The 21,062-nt window shown below is 37.9% G+C and overlaps 1 protein-coding gene across 3 annotated transcripts; it reads right to left on the reverse strand.

The window, feature by feature from the left end:
• Positions 1 to 1,276: 1,276 nt before the first annotated feature.
• amacr (alpha-methylacyl-CoA racemase) lies at positions 1,277 to 16,583 on the reverse strand. Of its 3 annotated transcripts, none has more exons than XM_073871315.1 (6): positions 16,489 to 16,583; positions 15,806 to 16,067; positions 12,866 to 13,009; positions 10,891 to 11,054; positions 4,050 to 4,233; positions 1,277 to 2,591 (listed from the first exon to the last, which is right to left on the reverse strand). In XM_073871315.1, the coding sequence occupies exons 2-6, from the start codon at positions 16,050 to 16,052 to the stop codon at positions 2,182 to 2,184; spliced, it is 1,149 nt and encodes a 382-aa protein (XP_073727416.1). In that variant the 5' UTR covers positions 16,053 to 16,067; positions 16,489 to 16,583; the 3' UTR covers positions 1,277 to 2,181. The 3 variants fall into 3 exon arrangements, with proteins under 3 accessions (XP_073727416.1, XP_073727418.1, XP_073727417.1); XM_073871317.1 differs by having other exon boundaries at positions 15,806 to 16,060; positions 16,489 to 16,535; XM_073871316.1 differs by lacking the exon at positions 16,489 to 16,583 and adding an exon at positions 16,408 to 16,485.
• Between the last annotated feature and the right edge of the window lie 4,479 nt (positions 16,584 to 21,062).

Consider the following 21,062-nt stretch of genomic DNA (forward strand, 5'->3'; position numbering starts at 1 on the left):
TTGGGTGAACTATCCCTTTAACTCCTTAAGTGGCGCAAATACTCTTTGAGTGGGGGGGGGTAAAAATGTGATGTACACCTTTAAATTATTATAACTCTGGCATTTTTTGTCTAGAAGCCTAATCTTGGTCTTGTTTTAAAGAAAACATATTGAGGGGTATTAAATAAATAAATTGTTGTAGCAGTTTACACTTATTTTAATAAATAAAAATAATGCAATAACATATTAATTTAAATTAAAATAAAATTATAAAAATTTAAATATTTTACAAAAGTAATAATGCAAACATGAAGCCATAAGTCTCAAGTAGTTCTGAACCAAATTTCAAGTAAAAATGAGGTTTGTGTCACACTTTTAGTGATTTTACCAACAACGGCCACTAGGTGTCAACGGTTTTGCTGCATACTCTGGTCACAAATTAATAAATTACTGTCACTGCATTATTATTACTGCCAAAAGGTTTTTGAAATATGAAAAATACATTCTTAGAGCTTTCCAACAACATATCGTTTATTGTGATAGACATAAACTTTAGATGGAAAATATTGTAGTGAACGTAGCTCCACTAAAGGGGTAAAATTATGCACCAAGCAATGGATCACAGAGATCCTGTCAGGTGGTGTCACATGGATTAAATTGTCACATTCCACACATTGCTTCATGAATGAGATCAGATTTTAAGCTAGAGTAGTCATGAACTATTTTTATCTAACGCATTCCTCTGTTTCGCTAATAGGATTTGTATCCAACGAAAGAAGAAAATGGTTGCAGAACGTTATGATGAGAAAACAAAAGTATTGTTTTAATGTAAATAGATTCTCAAAGTTTTAATTACATATATTCCTGCACTACAAAATGACTTTCTTACTTAGTATTTTTGTCTTGTTTTCAGTACAAATATTATATAAAAAAACTTAAATCAGGATGCATTTTCTTAATGGGCAAAATGACCCAAAAAAATAAGTAGTTTTCAGACAAAACAAAATACAATTTAAGCGAATTTAAGTAAAATAATTTGTGCTTAAAACATGCAAAAATATCTGCCAATAGAGTGAGAATTTTTTTCTTGAATTAAGTGGTTAAACTTATTTCAAGATTTTTTTTCTTACTCCCATTGGCAGATTTTTTTGCTTGTTTTAAGCACAAATGTATTTACATTTTATATTTTTGGTCTAAAAACTAAAAATTTTTCTTAGTTTATTTTGCTCATCAGGAAAATGAATACTAAAATATGCAGTGTAGTACAAATTCACTTAAATCTTCAAATATAAGAAAATACAACATTTATTTTCAAAATATCAGATACTTACAATAAAATCTACACAAAAACAGTCAGAGCTGTATCATAAAGACTGTCTAAAGTGTCTATATACACTGTCAAGAAAAAAAATTCAAAAAACTTCCACTGGGGCGGTAACATTTTAAAAAGTACACCTTTGCACCTAAAGCGTTTATATTAGTACCTCAGAAAAACATGCTGGTACCAAATGTACACATCTGTCCCTAAATGGTACATATTAGGACATTTTTAAAGGTACTGCACCAGCTTGGGACTATTTCTTGATCATTTTTTTCTGACAGTGTATGGAGAATGTACCAAGAGATACATTCAAACCATTTGACAGCTTTCTGTGCTTTAAACCAGGTCCTATAATCAATAATATTCAATAATAACAAATAAAGAAATGTCTTACTCCGACCCATAAATTGGTTCTTCTCGCACCAATATCTTACATCACCAGTGCTGCCCAACTTTTGGAAAGGATGATTGAAAGGCGAATAATACACGCATTAATTTACCCACCCACACCAATTAGTCTGTGACTCATAGTCGGCATTTCCTGCTAACAGCGCTTATTAATCAGGATTTTTCATTCACAACCTAAATACAGCCTTTGATCAAATTAAATAAAATGCTCTTACATTTTAGTATGAATTAATAATTCAAAAACATTTTAAAGATTGCCATTATTGAATTTCCCTGATAAAAGCTTTTCAGTCATACATAAAACTCTGGTGATGGGTCTGCTGACATAAAGAGTGATATTGAAATTTAAATTCCACTTGACTTTCAATCTCAAATAAGGCACCAGTGGTTCCAAAGTCGTAATTTTGCTCCTAAATGCCCTTGTGTGGTAGATACTGGTTGCAAATCTTAATACATAACCTGCCAGGTTCAACTTACAGTCGTGCTTTAGCTTCATTACACTCAATGATACCAGCAGACTGCAACTGTTCAATCTGATCCTTCTCGAACCCATACTGCTGGAGTACAGGGCGAGTGTGCTCTCCGATGAAGGGATCACGAGAGAGCGAGGGCTCGGCAGGCGACCGGGATAGAACAGGAGCGGGTCTGGGACTTATTTCCCCCTGAGCGTCCTTCAAGAATGATCCCCTCGCCTTGTTGTGAGGGTGCGATAGCACCTCGTCTGGTGAAAGCACTGGGGTGACACACGCATCCGTCCCGTCAAAAATCCGACACCACTCCGTCTGCGTCTTGGTGGCAAAGACGCGGGTGAACGTCTGCCGGAGTTTCGGCCAATCAGATACGCTCATTTGTGCAGGCAAGTCAGCCGGATCCAAATCCAGACCTAAGGCCAAAGAGAATTCGTTAGCGAATAAGAGATAAAAAGGAGGGGGGAAAAATCAATGAAGGAGCTTTTGAGGATGAAGATATTATGGCTGACTACTAATCTGAAAGCTATCAGCGACCAGTATGCAATCTTTTAAGGGGTGTTCTTTATCTCAGGGCTAAAGATAACAATATAGCAATCGACTTATTAAGGTTTTAAAGCAAGATTAAATATGCTGTCTTGTATGGGATGATCAGGGAGAAAAAATATTGAAGGGTCCTGTGGTTTCTTCCTAATCTATGAATGTCTGCTTAAAATGAACAACACAGCAGCAAGAGCAACATGACCCTGAAAATCTTGCGGTTAAACATGTCAGTTGTATTTAGATGTCCTTTATGTAGGTTTATTTCAGTTGTATTATGCTTTAAGAAATAAGGAAAACCAAAAATGACACAAAATACAGAAAATCGACATCCACTGTATTAGAGCTGCATGACAACTAATTGCAACTAATCGTTTGCAGAATAAAAGTTTTTGTTTACATCATATATGTGTGTGTATAATAATTATGTATTTTACCCTTAAAGCCCTGTTTTCAGATTGTTTATGATGAAATAAAACGGTTTTGACTGAAATTTGGACATATGAGAATTTTCGGATGTTTGTTGTATCACCTCCCACCGCTAAAATGGGTTTATAGGTGCACTGGAACAATCCTTCCTAAAATGCATTAAACTTTCGTTTACAAAGACGTGAAACTCACCGAGTGGTCAGGGGTGTTCACTGATATGCTCACACAAAAATCGCTGCAAAAGACAAATTCCAACAGGTTTTATCGTAGTTTTGTCCAACTGCTTTGACTTGTATTAGATGTGCTGTGAGGTACGGTATTACTCCGCTCCGGGACTTTTTTTGTATCCTTGCAATTGGCAAAGGTGGATTATCGCCACCAACTGGTCTGGAGTGTTTATTATTCAAGCTCTCAATGGAAGAATGTACGGATGTGAGGCGTTTGGAAAAATAGGTCCACAAGTTTACAACGAATGCTAAAACCCCTGTTGGAAAGCATCTTTTGCAGCGATTTTTGTGTGAGCATATCAGTGAACACCCCTGACCACTCGGTGAGTTTCCGTCTTTGTAAACAAAAGTTTAATGCATTTTAGGAAGGATTGTTCCAGTGCACCTATACAGCCATTGTAGAGGTAGGAGGTGATACAATAAACACCCAAAAATTCTCGGGGCAGCCGCATATGTCGAAATTTCAGTCAAAACCGTTCTATTTCATAATAAACAGGGCTTTAAGTGTAAAATACCAAACTTGTCCTTTAAGGAGCTCTTATTATTATCAGCCTTCGAACTAGGACATATTAACAATGACATCACACAAACACCAATTTTCAATTGACAATCTGCACAAATGTAGTCCATCGTGTGTAGAACATGACAGCACATAATGAGTGACTGTAATACAATGACCTTGAAGAAGCTGTTGGTAGAACTGCGGCTCTATTGCTCCCACTGCCACATATTTTTCATCAGAAGTACGGTACGTATCATAGAACGGAGCTCCACCATCCAGCAAGTTCTCACCGCGTGGATGGTTCCACAGACCGAGGCTACGGGACTTCCACATGAAGGAGCCGACATAAGCTGCACCTTCCACCATGCAGAACAACCAGGAGGACATTCATAAATAACATCTATGTCATCATTTTCAAACAATTACTTTGCATAGTATATCACACTATATCAAAAATCACATATTTATCTTTTAAAATAGTCCATTATTGATAGTCAAGTTTAGATCCCCTGGTCTAGAGTTGTACACTGTGGAGTCAAATGTGTCTTTTCTCTTTGCTAGAATCACCAACAGGTTTTTTATCAAACTATCCGTACTGTTTGACAGGCATTGGTTGAGCCAGTGACACTAGAGACGGTTCTTAAAGAAAGTGCTGAATGCAGAAAAGCAGGGGCAAATGCTATCTGTATCATTATTCATATAACAAGCAGTGTAAGCAGCTCAAAAAAAAATATTGTTGTTTAACACAGCCGTGCAATGCTGATGTAATGATAAAAAACGTGTCTAAGAAACGTTTCTTTGATTTGTATGGTCTGAGGGTTAATAACATTGTTTGTTATAAATATAAAATTGCTGAAAGTATTTGAGTACAGGGTTCCCACACTTTAGTTAACTTCAAATTCAAGGACCTTTCAAGGACTTTCCAGGTCCAATACCCTCAAATTCAAGGACTAAATGTGGGGACACATTTCAAAATCATGTGACCTTTTAAGATACATTGTTACAGTTCCCATTGCGGGAACTCGCTCTGAGTCACTGCGGTGACACTTTGGGGACGCCTCCAAGGGTAAGTGCGTCTGAATGTGTATCAAATTCAATAAATGGTAAGGCTAAAGACAAAGACAGGGTGACGCGGGAGACAGGAAGTATATAGCTATCTAAAATATAGCCGAAGACAGCGTTACAAGGACGCAGGAATTATAGCAAGGGAGACGCAGCGTCCAACAGTTACATACGTTACAACACAACTATGCAAAAAAGCATTTTGGTATGAATCAACATTCACATACAGTAGATATAAACATTTAAAAAGAACAGTTTAGCACGTGTGCTTAAAAAGTCTAAAATGTTTATGATATTATCCTACAATTTTTTTCCAGAAAATGTCTTGCATAAAATAGATTCAAGCACTTTCAATGACCTTTAAATGACATAGCTTAACTTGTGCAGGGCTATCAAGAACATCACTTTATTAACACGTCTCTCAACTAGGTGTGAATATCTAATGACATATAGAGATTGTATAAGATACTATTAATTTACTAAAGGACTAAGACTGTGTTGAATGAATAACTTGGCCTCAAAGCGGAGGTTTATTGTCTGGCACTTCTATCACAAAAAAGAATGTGAAAGATCTTTAATTAATGAGCAAAAAATAGCGATTGCTAATTGCCATTATATTTCAGCTGTGAAAACTATGACGCATAAAATGGAGCACTTTGATGAACCAAAATATGCCAGCGACACTTCATTGAGTTGAGTACTGGAAGACTTACCACAAAAAGTCAATAACTTATGTAAAAGAATAAATAACATCTATGCATTTATCAGACACTTTCATCTAAAGTGGCTTAAAAAAACACTGTCAATTACAAGGTATACATTTTATAAGTATACTACAACTAATTGCAAATCAAAGTTTTTGTTTAGATTATATATGTGTGTCTATTGTGTATAATATTTATGTATGAATAAATACTCACACATGCGTGTATATTTTTTATATATACATATATATATATATATATATATATATATACATATATATATATATATATATATATATATATATATATATATATATATATATATATATGAATACTTATATATTTTCTTTTCTTAAAATTATACATGCATGTGTATTTATACACATAATTATACACAATACACAGACACATACACTCACAGGCCACTTTATTAGGTACACCTTACTAGTACTGGGTTGGACCACCTTTTGCCTTCAGAACTGCCTTAATCCTTCGTGCCATAGATTCAACAAGGTACTGGAAACATTCCTCTGAGATTTTGGTCCGTATTGACATGATAGCATCATGCAGTTGGTGCAGATTTGTAGGTAGCATATCCATGATGCGAATCTCCCGTTCCACCACATCCCAAAGATGCTCCATTGGGTTGAGATCTGGTGACTGTGGAGGCCATTTGAGTACAGTGAACTTACTGTCGTGTTCAAGAAACCAGTCTGAGATGATTTATCCTGCTGGAAGTAGCCATCAGAAGGGTACAGTGTGGTCATAAAGGGATGAACATGGTCAGACACAATGCTCAGGTAGGCTGTGGCGTTGAAACGATGCTCAATTGGTACTAATGGGCCCAAAGTGTGCCAAGAAAATATCCCCCAAACCATTACACCACCACCAGCTCGAACCATTGAAACAAGGCAGGATGGATCCATGCTTTCATGTTGTTGACGTCAAATTCTGACCCTACCATCCGAATGTCGCAGCAGAAATCGAGACTCATCAGACCAGGCAATGTTTTTCCGATCTTCAATTTTCTTGTGCGAATTGTAGCCTCGGTTTCCTATTCTTTGCTGTCAGGAGTGGCACCTGGTTGGGTCTTCTGCTGCTGTAGCCCATCCGCCTCAAGGTTCGACGTGTTGTGTGTTCAGAGATGCTCTTCTGCATACCTCGGTTGTAACGAGTGGTTATTTGAGTTACTGTTGCCTTTCTATCAGCTCGAACCAGTCTGGCCATTCTCCTCTGACCTCTGGCATCAACTAGGCATTTGCGCCCACAGAACTGCCGCTCACTGGATATTTTCTCTTTTTCTGACCATTCTCTGTAAACCCTACAGATGGTTGTGCGTGAAAATCCCAGTAGATCTGCAGTTTTTGAAATACTCAGACCAGCCCGTCTGGCACCAACAACCATGCCACGCTCAAAGTCACTTAAATCACATTTCTTCCCCATTCTGACGCTCGGTTTGAATTGCAGCAGATCGTCTTGACCATGTCTACATGCCTAAATGCATTGAGTTGCTGATTGGCTGATTAGAAATTTGGGTTAACAAGCAGTGGGAATGGTGTACCTAATAAAGTGGCCGGTAAGTAATGTATGAAATGTATATTGTATAAAACTTTTGCCACCCTAGATCAAACCCCTGACCTTTTGTGCTGCTAATGCAATGCAAACACAAAAGTTTTTTAATTGTACAGTAACTAATAGGGAGAAAAAGCACTATTTTGGTGAACAAATGCATTTAGAAAAAAATTTGAAATGCAATTTGTCCAACTGTGTCCTCTTTCAATATATTACAATCCTGTGTGCTTTTATTATTTCTTATATAATTTAATCAACTTTATAATAATATATATATATAATTTTTTATAAGCTATAGTATATAATATGCTTTTCTTGCTAGCTGGTTAGATATAAAGCTGGACTTATACAAAACTCACCAATAATCTTTACAAAAATGCAAAAAAACTCGTAGCACCCTGAGCAAACGCTTGCATCAATCCATGAGAAAATGTCAGATACTAATAATACAAGCACATAATATTCAAATTCTCCATGGATGAGCAACCTACTGCCTAATAGCCTTAATTTTCATATTTTACAGTAAACCAATGTCACCACTAGGGGCTGGCTGTGTTTGGCTAAAGCCACGCCCCTTCTCAACTCCCACCTCGAGGAGGTCCCCAAAGCCGACCCAATGACCAGACAAACACGGAAACAGGTAAGTAAAATTTAAAACAAGCTTTATTGAAATCTTAAATACTTAAAAGGATGGGGGGGAAATTTCGGGGAAGGGGAATTTTAAAACTAATGGCTTCTTCTACTCCCTCCAGGGAGACTACAGCCACGGGTGACAGGGATGGGAAAACGGGGGTGCCAACCACCATCAACGGGGGAAAAAGGAGACGTCAGGCTCCCGCCTGGACCCTGCTGGCCGTGGCGCCCTCCTTCTTCTCTTCCTGGAGGCAGACAACTTCTGGTGTGGCTGTTAGGGGTTTCTCCACTGTCCGTGCCCAATGGCTTACTCTCGCCTTCTTCTCTTTCCACAGGCGGCCACTAGGACAACAAAGACACTGTTACTGACTTTGAAAGGGGTCTCACCGGCTCCCTGCTTACAGCTTCCTGGGTAAGTATCACGTTCACCGTCGATTCCTCAATGACTCACTCTTGTCTTCTTCTCTCTCTCCACAGGTGATCGCTAGGACACAGAAACACTGTTATTGGCCTTTGAATGGTTCTCACCAGCTCCGCTGCTTAAAGCTCTCTGGGTACGTATCACGTTCACCGTCGGCTCTTTACTGGCTCTCTCTCGTTTTCCTTTCTCTCTCCACAGGTGATCGCTAGGACACAGAAACACTGTTATTGGTCTTTGAATGGTTCTCACCAGCTCCGCTGCTTACAGCTCTCGGGGTAAGTTTCACGTTCACAGTCGACTCTTTACTGACTCTCTCTCGTCTTCCTTTCTCTCTCCACAGGTGGTCGCTAGGACACAGAAACACTGTTATTGGTCTTTGAATGGTTCTCACCAGCTCCGCTGCTTACAGCTCTCGGGGTAAGTTTCACGTTCACAGTCGGCTCTTTACTGACTCTCTCTCGTTTTCCTTTCTCTCTCCACAGGTGATCGCTAGGACACAGAAACACTGTTATTGGTCTTTGAATGGTTCTCACCAGCTCCGCTGCTTACAGCTCTCGGGGTAAGTATCACGTTCACAGTCGGCTCTTTACTGACTCTCTCTCGTTTCCTTTCTCTCTCCACAGGTGATCGCTAGGACACAGAAACACTGTTATTGGTCTTTGAATGGTTCTCACCAGCTCCGCTGCTTACAGCTCTCGGGGTAAGTATCACGTTCACAGTCGGCTCTTTACTGTTGGTCAGCAGGGGGGCGAAGGCCACACACCACCTCGCCGGGTCGAGCGCCGCCCTATCCCCACGGTCCGTGGGCCGATCGAATTCCGGATAGGGGCGCCCTTTCGTAGAGACCACGGGGGTAGCGGACCCGTTCGCCTCCGACTCTGCGATGATACAAACACAGGTAAGCTTATACCACAATTGCTTTTACTATGTTACTCACGGTCGTTCCTTCGGTAGGTCAGCAGGGGGGCGAAGGTCACACACCACCTCGCCGGGTCGAGCGCTGCCTTATCGCCACTGTCCGTAGGCTGATCAAATCCCAGATAAGGGCGCCCTTTCGTAGGGACCCGGGGGCAGCGGACCCGTTCGCCTCCGACTCTGCGATGACACACACACAGGTAAGTTTACACCACAATTGCTTTCACTATAATACTCACAGTCCTCCACAGTACTTGGCCTGCGTCTCTTCACTCTCTTGAACAGCACACCACGTATGATGGCAATAAGGTCTACGGTCGTTGGCCCCGGCGTCCTCCTTCCAAGGGAGAGAATGGATGGTGCGGGGTTCCTCTGACAAGACACACGGCAACCCACGGCAAGTACACAGCACCACTCTATCGTGAAAAAGCTTATAATATGTAAAATCTCACTCACCACACTGCAAGTGCAACACCACGAGGGGAAACGCCCGATCTCTTCCACTGTGCTTGGGGCTAACGTAGAGGCGGTGGCAGAAACGACCAGACCAGAGTCGCGTTGCGGTGGCTGTATGAAATATATATGCTGCTGGCGGCTCGCCCACCACGCTACTGATAGGGGTAGGGCCGCCTTCCTACTCCTGGAGGACTCCAACGAATCACAACATGCAAGTTTCCGCTAGTTACACTACACCATGGGCATACTCACAGCGGATAGCCTTTGTGTACGTTGTGCAGTGCGATCAAATCGCTTCTCGTTTTTCTCCGTTCAAATTACTAGTTGGACTGTAGTTCCTTTTTCACCCATAGGGTTGTTCCTTAAATCCAGCCGGTCCACCGTAACTGCAACGAGAGAAGGGGGAAAGAGAGAGAAATATATCCAGCCACCACGTCTAGCAATGAGCACAGCTCCGTTCCTCAGCACACACTTCGCTTCCCAACTGTCCTCTAACTGTGCTTTTTGTACTTCTCCTTACGCTCCCATTATCCAATTACCCGGCGATCTCGTTAACTAGCCACAGCTGTGCTCAATCCGCTGATTACAGCCTTCGCAACGCTGCCGGATGTCCGGTGTTTCCATTTTTCCGGTCGGGGCGGAAACATCCGGGCGGAACCAACTTCCTCAATTTTTGGTTCCGCCCTGACAAGTCGTCACCCTGTGACACCAACACACATTAGGTATGAGCTTGGCAGCTAAATCATTACGTTTTATTTTGAATCCACTACATTAAAATGCCTATGAATAAGCAGCTACAACATTTATTAGTTTGTCACTTGGTTTTTGGCATTCAACATTCATTTGATACATTGCTTGAATAATAGATCCAAAAGAGACAAGACTGATAGCATCAGTTATTTTCTAGTTTCCAGGTCATCTTTCCTAGAAAAGACCTAATACTACAGAATGGTAACTGTGGTAATGGAAATGTTTTTAAATTGGCTGGAAAAGCCAATTATACAGGTACATCAACACTTCAGATTGCAGAAACTATGCTTTTTCCTCCAAAAATAGTATGGATAATGGTTTGGCATTGACGATAATGGTTTAGCTTTAATGATATGGGATGAACTTGTTATTTCAAAGAAGCAGCTCAGCTCGAGCTAACCTTCACACAAAACAATTACATTAAAAGTCTCAGGAAACAGCAAATTGTTCTCCTGCTATTTTAAAGAAAAGGAAACAACGTGTTTAAGGCAAGGTGGAATGTCTCACCATGCTGGCATCAATGATCTGACCCTGTCCAGACCTGCTTCTCTCCAGTAGAGCCAAAACAATCCCAAACGCACACATGAGACCTCCTCCTGCAAAGTCTGCCATCAAATTTAGTGGCGCGTGAGGTTTCTTCGAACTACGACCAAGCATAGATAAAAGTCCTATGAAGAAAGAAAGAATAAATCATTAGGCTCAATAAGAAGAACTGAAGATCAAGACATGATAAACATTTTCAAATGGTTGAGTAACTAATGTAACAGATATTATTTATTTATTCATTCATTATTTATTTCAATTACAGATTAGCAGTGCATCTACCAATATTTAGATTCAACACAACCATACACGTTTTGGAGGCCAAGATAGACCCAGAAAGGTTGTTACAGATAATTGGGTGATTCTCGTGAAATTAGACTTATGAGGTGTCATGAAACATTTTGATAAAAAAGTAAATGCTATCAAAATAAGAAGCATACAGTTACATCTCTTCATGTACTATTTTGCACATGATTTCAAATGACATCATACAAACCAATTTTGTTGTTTTTTCCACATTTCATTACCGCAATGTGTCCATGACTGGATTTGGGTTCTTTGACATGGAAATATTTATAATTAAAAAATCTAAAAGTTTTAAAGCTTCAGTGCATGTTATACTATAAACATTTACAGTAAAGAAACATGTGGTATTTGGTGATCATTGATAAATGTAGAGACAATAATAAGGAATATAAATGTGTCCAAGACCAATTTTCTCATTCTCCGCAACATTGTTTAAGCCCTCAGGGAACTAACATTTTCAAAAAATAAATTTGTTGGAAGGGACATAATTGACTGTGACACTCAAGATGGCTACCAGGTAAGCAGTTCTTATTTTTTCTTATTTTTTACAACTTTTTAGTTCTCATTACCGAAACATGAGTTTGTAAATGCATACATTTAATGTAATACCATGTTGCGGTAATGATAAATTTTTTTAAATAATTTTATAGGAAATAGGGCTTTTTAAAATTCTGATGCTGGACACCTTCTAAATCTGGATTTCATGAGAATCACCCAATTAAGTAAAAATGCTTATCGTACTGTAGACATACAAGTAAGGTCAAAGCCAATGACCCGCAAACCAGATCAAACTATGCAATAACAAGGTCTTTTATTGTGCTACCCAAACATAACCACAGCCATAGCATCAATTCAGCAAAACTTGACCTTCAACTCATCAACAACACTCAAATGAAAAGACAACACGGTGTACAGTAGCTTGTGTAAATCGAGCACAATCTGAATGTGGTTCACAGTATAATACTTAGTCTGAGTTTCTCAATCATGTCAATAATACCCATAGTTTAATAAATTCTATTATTATTCACTGCAGACTAAATAAAAAAATCTGAAATCCAGCTGCCAAGATGACCTACATCGGCCAAAAACATAGATTTGAGTACTTCGTACAGAGTGTTGAGACACTTCATTCAAGTGTGATACTTGACTGTTTCAAGACGTGTTCTTGCATTCAAAAACAGCAGAATGAAGTGTAACATAACAAAATACAGAAAAATATTGCAAATGGGTTGTAAGGACATGTCTTGTAAACAGCTCCAAGTCTATCCTCAAACTACTTAACTCATTTACAATGGACTTGTGACAAATGTTTAATGATATGGAAATAAACACAGTGACTTCGAAAGACTCTTTTGTAATAATGTGTATTTAATGGTTAAATCCATTACAAAAATATCACATTATCCTCATTTGGGGCTTTTCTCATCAAATATTCATATTTAAATAATTGAACTTATTCCAAAGAAAACCAATCTGTTTGAACAATTAACAGAAAGTTTTTCTGCAATAAAGTTTCAACCTTCACATGAGATTTACCCTACTTTCAAATAGCTATGTGCATGGGCTTAAAGCCATTTCGGATGGTATTATTAGCCACCATCACCTGGTTAAAGCTCATAGTGTGCCTTACCTGACATGGCCAGATAATTAATATCATGCCCGGCAGCCTTGGCATAAGATCCGCTCTGACCGTAGCCGGTGAGTCGAGCGTAGATCAGCCGTGGGTTTTCTTTCATTAGGTTTTCAGGACCTAAACCCATCTTCTCCATAACACCTTAATAATGCCAGAGAAAATAACATCGTAAAGGCGCACAAAAACTTAAATACAACTAAAAACAACAAGAAGTTTAGAGAAAATTATTCTTGTTGCATTTAAAATCAGGAAAGAAATGCCAATCACTTCACCAAATCAAGAACAAATGTTTTTAAATCAACAAGCTTTGTCATTAATCAACAATGACTAAATGAACACAAAATTAATCAAAACACAATACAGTTTAATGGTTTGTCATAACAAAAATAATTTACGAACAAATAAACTAATTGCTATAGAATATGCTTTACAGAACTTATTTTATAAGAACTTGATTTTAGTTTTGACGTGATTTAATGTTTTATCATTATACTTTATTTATTTATGCTTTCATAACCACTGTGTCAAGAGAAAACAACTAGTTTATCAGGGACACGAGACCTGCCATAATATCATAAACGACACCACTAAAGTACTTAAAAATGCACAGCATGGTAAATGCATTGCAATTTCATCTGAAAAAATAAGTTATAGCATGGGACAAATTCAGTGGCTCCTCCTCCTTTAAAAGTCCACATGAAATCAAATGACCCTTAACTTCCTTGGCACATATACGCCTTATTCATGTTGATTCCAAAACTAGGCTGTGAGGGATCTCAACTCTTTATTTATATAGCACCAATAAAAGCAACAGTTGTTGACCAAGGTGCTGCACAATATAACAAACAAAACCATATACAACATAAAACTAAATAGCAGAACAAACACAGACTTGGTGCAGCCACAGCAAAGGCTTGGTCTTCTCTTGACTTCAGTCTAGCCGAGGAATGTTTAACCTCAACGTCTCTGGTTGGAGGATCTAAGATACCTTTCGGGTTACTTGCACATTTTGGCTCACCTCACGCTCATTTTAACATGCTATAATAAATGATCTATATGGTATTTTGAGCTAAAACTTCACGTATGTACTCTAGGGCAGTGGTTTTCAATCTTGTCCTAGGGGACCCACAGCTCTGCACATTTTGTATGTCTCCCTTAACTGTCACACCCAGTTCTGTTCATGGATCTCTCCATTAATGAGCTGATGATCTGAATCAGGTGTGTTAGATAAGGAAGACATGCAAAATGTGCAGGGCAGTGGGTCCCCTAGGACAAGATTGAAAACCACTGCTCTAGGGACACAAAAGATTTATTTATCATATAAAAAAAATTGTGAAATGTCCCCTTTAAAGTTTTAAGATTGGCCCGTTTATGTTTAACAGCTAACAAATTTAAAGTTACTAAACTTTTAAGGGGTCTAAAATAAGGAAAAGAGACTTTTAAGACACTGTATTTAACTGAAAGTCCTGTGTAGCACATTTTTTTTTACTTTGTTAAAAAAGAATCGTTTGAGAAAATCGTGATATCCTTTCCTATAGACGGTTTCAGCAGTAACAGCATAAACAAGCGGCTTTCGTTGTCATCACGTAACTTCCGGTAAACTCGAAGAATAAATAAAAGTCCTTTTAAAGTAGTTTATTTATATAACAAGCAAAATAAGATTACATAGGAACCCAAAACATTTATTATTTTCTACAAGGTATTTGTTTAAGAGTTCAGTTTCAGCAACTAGTCAGACCATTAAACAAACAAAAACTGGAAGTAAAGTTCGGACCAGACGCTTTTCGTGTCACAGCACGTGCGCCCAATGAAACCATCTATAGAGAAAAACTGTGATTCACATTTTAGCCAGAATCATGCAGCCCAGGTAAAACCCCATATGAACCTCCAAAGTTGTGTATAAATGTTATTTAGTTAGAAATGAATCTTGCTTCTGTTGATTCTGGCCAATGTGCTTATTGGAGAAAGGTTGGAACGATCCAAAAGAAAACCTAGAAAATCGCATTCATGACGATTTATGGTGATTTTATTTCAGTTACACAATTGCCTAGAATGACGCTGATGCAGGGCTCTCCTGTTTCAAGATGGTGGCTCTATTTGACGCATTTGTTCCAATGAACTGCCGTAGCCAAGGCGACATCTAGTGTACATATCTATGACATGAATGTAGAAGTGTTTTAAAGAAAGGTAAGCAACATGCAACATTAGAAATTAGTAATTAGCCAACAGGATAATAACATAACAGATTTTATGCACTGTATGTACAGGTTAACATGGGGTCATATGTCCCTTCTAATTTTAACAATTCATGATTTTTTTTGTCCTGTGGAAATGTATGTATTTTCTGTGTTTTGATGGCTGAACAAACGATACAAAACAATACATTTTCAAGCACGCTCTGGATGTCCATCCCTCACAGCCTCGTTTTTGCATCAACATGGTGGAAGGCTAAATAAGGCGTACTACTAGTTTTGTGGTGAACAATTCACATAAAATTATCATCATAATCTTAAACCCATTGCTTTGCCTCAAAAGACATTTAATAACTGTATGGATTAGTTTTTGATGGATGGATGCACTTTCTTAAACTTTAAACATGGGGCACTAATACTATGCCATTATAATGTTAAAAAGATAGTGCATCTCTGACTGTGTTTGACTGAAAGAAGTCTTATACGCCTCGGATGGCTTGAGGGTGAGTAAAATATGGGCTAGTTTTCATTTTTGAGTGAACTATTCATATGTTAAAAAAGCCAGAAGTCGTTAATAAAAGCAGGTTTGTATTCATAAACAAACAAAAATCATCACAGGAAAGAGTTATAAATAATAGGACTTACTATTCAAGAAGGCAAAAAATGTACCTTGTCATCAAACAGCTAAACAGAAAGTGTTATTCCTAAGCATTGATGGGCAAGACAAAAAATGTAATGCACTGACCTTTACGATAGGGCTCCAGGACGACATCTGACTGGACACAAAGTTTTTTTAAAACAGCGACTCCTTTGGGACTCTTCAGGTTCAATGCCACCGACTGTTTACCTCTTGCTTGTGTGTCTACAGTCATTGCCATCTTTGTCCGATCTACCCGGATTACTCGTGCGCCGAAGTCCGCCAGTATCATCCCGCAAAAGGGCGCTGGTGCCAGTCCTGCCAACTCAATCACGCGCACTCCTGACAGAGCCATTATACGGTCTAATCACTGAAAAAAAGTCAATTATATTGTAGTACAGTACAGTACAGAGTCAGACAGACTGCACGATAGTACTTTCCTAATCAACAATCATTATTTAACAAGTCTCATTATTTTATTGTCTATCTATTTATATTGGTTAAAATGGTGACAGTGGTCTGTGTATTAAAACGATTTCATCTCAATAGGGGAAAGTCAAAAAATAAAAAGCTGTGAACATCAACAAATACATCGCCGTGCACAATTTTACAAGACAGCTGCTTACTTAACGTTATTTGGGTCGTAGTTCATATACAAATAAACTGCAAAACAAACATTAAGACAAAATAGTCACAACTACAATTATTACCAATAGTTATAAAAATAGTTATTTAAGCATGTATCTCCTTATAAAAACTAACGGCAGCGACTAAAATGCACGGATTCATACCTTTTAAACTTTGCACTTGACCGAACGACTCGGCGCGTGCAGATGACGTTGGCGCAATGGATTATGGGATTTGTAGTTTTGGTGACTAAAATATCTTTCTCTCTCTTATTCATTTGTAATATTCGATTTAATTATTTAATTTCATGATGTGTGTTAGAACATTCATAGTCCAAAGAAAACAAAGCAAAAACAAACCAAAAAAGCTACATTTAAAGAGAAAAGAGCTTGTCTAGTTAATTGTATGAGAAATGGTACAGTCAGTGGATGGAAACAGCACATGCAAATACAAATGCAAATAGTAGCAGTAGTAGTAGTAGTAGTAGTAGTAGTAGTAGTAGTAGAAGTAGTAGAAGTAGTAGTAGAAGTAGTAGTAGTAGTGGTGGTAGTAGTGGTTGTAGTTGTGGTGGTGGTGTAGTAGTGGCAGCAGCAGCCGCAGCCTAGTAGTTGTTGCTTGTTGTATTTTAATAGACCGCTAGAACCCCACTATTGGTTCTTTAGATTTTTTACCTTTCAGTGGCTAGCTCTAAATGATATTGTAGGCCAGGGGTTCCCAAACTTTTGATTTGGAACCCACTTAAATAAGTAAAATCCTTTAGAAAAAAAGATTTTTTTCCTCTTTAATAATTGAGTAGTTTGTTACATTTTGAAATGTAAGTGTTATTGGAATAACAAAATACCTTAGGTATATCATATCAAAATCATTGTCATTGCTCATCAATAACTGGACCCAGAGCGACCCACGTTATCCCACTCTGTGACCCACAAGTGGGTCCTGACCCACAGTTTGAAAACCCCTGCTGTAGGCCAAAAACTGCTCAATAATTAAAGAGGAAAAAATCTTTCTCCATTTAAAATATGTTGGTGGGTCCCATGTAAGATTTTACCCATTTAAGAGGGTCACCAAATCAAAAGTTTGGGAACCCCTGCTGTAGGCTACCATTTTTGGCATAGGGGCAGTTTCTCGGACAGGGCTTATAGTCCCAGACTAAAATGCATGTTTGTGCTGCCTTGCACTGTAATATCTTTACATACACTCGCCTAAAGGATTATTAGGAACACCTGTTCAATTTCTCATTAATGCAATTATCTAATCAACCAATCACATGGCAGTTGCTTCAATGCATTTAGGGGTGTGGTCCTGTTCAAGATAATCTCCTGAACTCCAAACTGAATGTCAGAATGGAAAAGAAAGGTTATTTAAGCAATTTTAAGCGTGGCATGGTTGTTGGTGCCAGACGGACCGGTCTGAGTATTTCACAATCTGCTCACTTACTGGGATTTTCACGCAAACCATTTCTAGGGTTTACAAAGAATGGTGTGAAAAGGGAAAAAACATCCAGTATGCGGCAGTCCTATGGGCGAAAATGCCTTGTTGATGCTAGAGGTCAGAGGAGAATGGGCAGAGTGATTCAAGCTGATAGAAGAGCAACTTTGACTAAAATAACCACTCGTTACAACCGAGGTATGCAGCAAAGCATTTGTGAAGCCACAACACGCACAACCTTGAGGCGGATGGGCTACAACAGCAGAAGACCCCACTGGGTACCACTCATCTCCACTACAAATAGGAAAAAGAGACTACAATTTGCACAAGCTCACCAAAATTGGACAGTTGAAGACTGAAAAAATTTTGCCTGGTCTGATGAGTCGATTTCTGTTGAGACATTCAGATGGTAGAGTCAGAATTTGGCGTAAACAGAATGAAAATATTGATCCATCATGCCTTGTTACCACTGTGCAGGCTGCTGGTGGTGGTGGTGTGGGGGATGTTTTCTTGGCACACTTTAGGCCCCTTAGTGCCAATTGGGCATTGTTTAAATGCTACAGCCTACCTGAGCATTGTTTCTGACCATGTCCATCCCTTTATGACCACCATGTACCCATCTTCTGATGGCTACTTCCAGCAGGATAATGCACCATGTCACAACATGACAATGAGTTCACTGTACTAAAATAGCCCCCACAGTCACCAGGTCTCAACCCAATAGAGCATTTTTGGGATGTGGTGGAACGGGAGCTTCGTGCCCTGGATGTGCATCCCATAAATCTCCATCAACTGCAGGACGCTATCCTATCAATATGGGCCAACATTCAAAGTATGGGCCGTGTTCAAAGTTCTTCTGGGTTTAAATTAATTCGAAAAAAAGTTGTCACAATTAACAACGCCATTTAATCACAAAGTATCAAATCAACACATTCTGAAATGACAGCAAAAGCAGCACAACTGTTGTTTTACAGAATCATTTCATATTCATTGTCAGACTTCCAACAGTGTCAGGGCAATTAAAATCAACCATATTCACACTGAGAAACCCTGGTCTTTCTTTTATTTTCTTGTCGGTTCATGAAAGAAATGTGATTGCTCTATAGATGAAAGGGGGTTGACATGACTTTTCTCTCCTTGATGAACTGAAGAAAACACATAATGATCTCTTTGAGGGCAGAAGAACAGACTCCAGTCTTCTTACTGATGTCAGCTTTATTTGAGTCTGCAAAGTCAAGGGCTTTGGCTGACAAATGCATCTATGGTGTTTGACATCTCTAATGTTCTGAATGAAATGATTCAATTAGCATAAAGATAAAAACACCTTTGCAAAGCTTCATATTATCTTAGATTTTTTTCATTTTGTCTCCTGCGGTCTAATAGTGATAATGTTCTGTATAATATAGTATTCATATGTGTTTGAGATACTGTCTTCTCTTGTCACAGATTTTCCCCCTTCTACTTAAAAGACGGGCATTGTGATGGTTACATAGAAACAATAATATTACTTAAAAACCCAAAAGAACAAAGTTAAATATTGAAAGAATATTCTCTATGACTTTATAAGAAACTGACATTTTTGACGTAATCCTTAAGGATTCTCACATCTCCGGTTTATGAAGCCTGACATTTAAATCAATAAGTTTTCTCTGTAGTCAAATTAAAATCAAAGGCTATCATATAATAATAATGCAAGGCTTGGAACATATTGAAATGAAAACTTAAACAATGGCAGAAGGAATGTCAATGTCATCAAGTTAAGCAATTCTCATATTTATCTCAGTAAAATCATTTGGATTGGCATTAGATTACCTTTAAATGAACAAAAAAATCTTATTTCATAAGAGTCTTAGTTTTATTAACTGCATGTGTCCATTACATCTGAGTGGGAACATGTTTAACTTCCACTGGACATTTTATACATTTCAGCTTTTAAATTTCATACTGTATGTGTTAAAAATTACTCAGTAAGAAAATATGCTAGAATTGCTTTCTCTCTTTTTATGTGTATACATTTATCCAAACTGATCCAATATTTAGAGCAAGCATTTGGGAACACTTTTTATAATATTAACATTATTGTAAAGCATTATCAATCTTTTAGTGTAAAGGTCAAATACATAATAGCAGTAGAAGCAAAGAATAAATGCTCGTAAGATTAAAAAAATATTTTTTTTATATTGGATACACAGTACATCAGTTAAAGAGGATATTTCACAAGATATTTTTAAGATGCCAATTAAATCTTTGGTGTCCCCATAGTACATATGTGAAGTTCTAGCTCAAAATAGCATACAGATAATTTATTATAGCATGTTAAAATGGCCACTTTGTAGGTGTGAGCAAAAATTTGCCATTTTTGGGTGTGTCCTTTAAAATGCAAATGAGTTGATCTCTTCGCTAAATGGCAGTGATGGTTGGATAGAGCAGATTAAGTGGCGGAATTATTACAATAAGATCCCCTTCTGTCATCACAAGGGGAGAAAATTTTCAATGACCTATTTTTTCACATGCTTACAGAGAATGGTTTAAACATTTTTCTAGGTTGATAAAAGCACTAGGGACCCAATTATAGCACTTAAACATAGAAAAAGTCAGATTTTCATTATATGTCACCTTTAAGGTTTTAATTTAGCAGTTATGAGTGTTTGTGATATTTACACATTCGTTGGTCTGTCATGAAATGCAGGCTGCACGTGTATTGAAATGATAAAGAAGACATTCAAAAGAACATGCACTTAAAAAAATCTTTTTGCACTTAAATTTCAATCAACTTGAATTTACAAGTCATTTTAACTGTACTAACTATGTTGCTGTAACTTATAAAAAATGCAACTGTAACTTAATAAGTTACAGCAACTCATCACTTGTCCTGTTAAAATGACTTAATCCTAGTTGATTAAACTTAAAAATGTAAGTGTAAAAAGATTTTTTACTGTGGGAGGTGGAAGAGGGGTATTTTGTATTCTGTAAACATGTCAGCATGATCAGACCCTTTTATTGATCGGTTTAGGAGATTTTATTTGGGAATAAGACCATTGAGGTATAGGGAACCTTTAATCTTTTCAGATCCTCTATGCATTTATTAGAGACCTGAGCTAAAAAATATGCTGTATGGACAAACAGTTCCCCATTAGCAGCAGAATCTTAGCACATAGAGTCTGTAGCAATAAAATGCTTTCAGCTATTCTCATTTATACTTATTTTCATCAAAAAAAAAATATATATATATATGCATGGCACGACCATTACATTGGATATTTCTTATGTATTAAAGTATCTGGGGAGATAATAGTTTTCTTTTATGAAG

Source organism: Misgurnus anguillicaudatus, chromosome 9, assembly GCF_027580225.2.
Source record: "Misgurnus anguillicaudatus chromosome 9, ASM2758022v2, whole genome shotgun sequence".
NCBI classification, from domain to species: domain Eukaryota; kingdom Metazoa; phylum Chordata; class Actinopteri; order Cypriniformes; family Cobitidae; genus Misgurnus; species Misgurnus anguillicaudatus.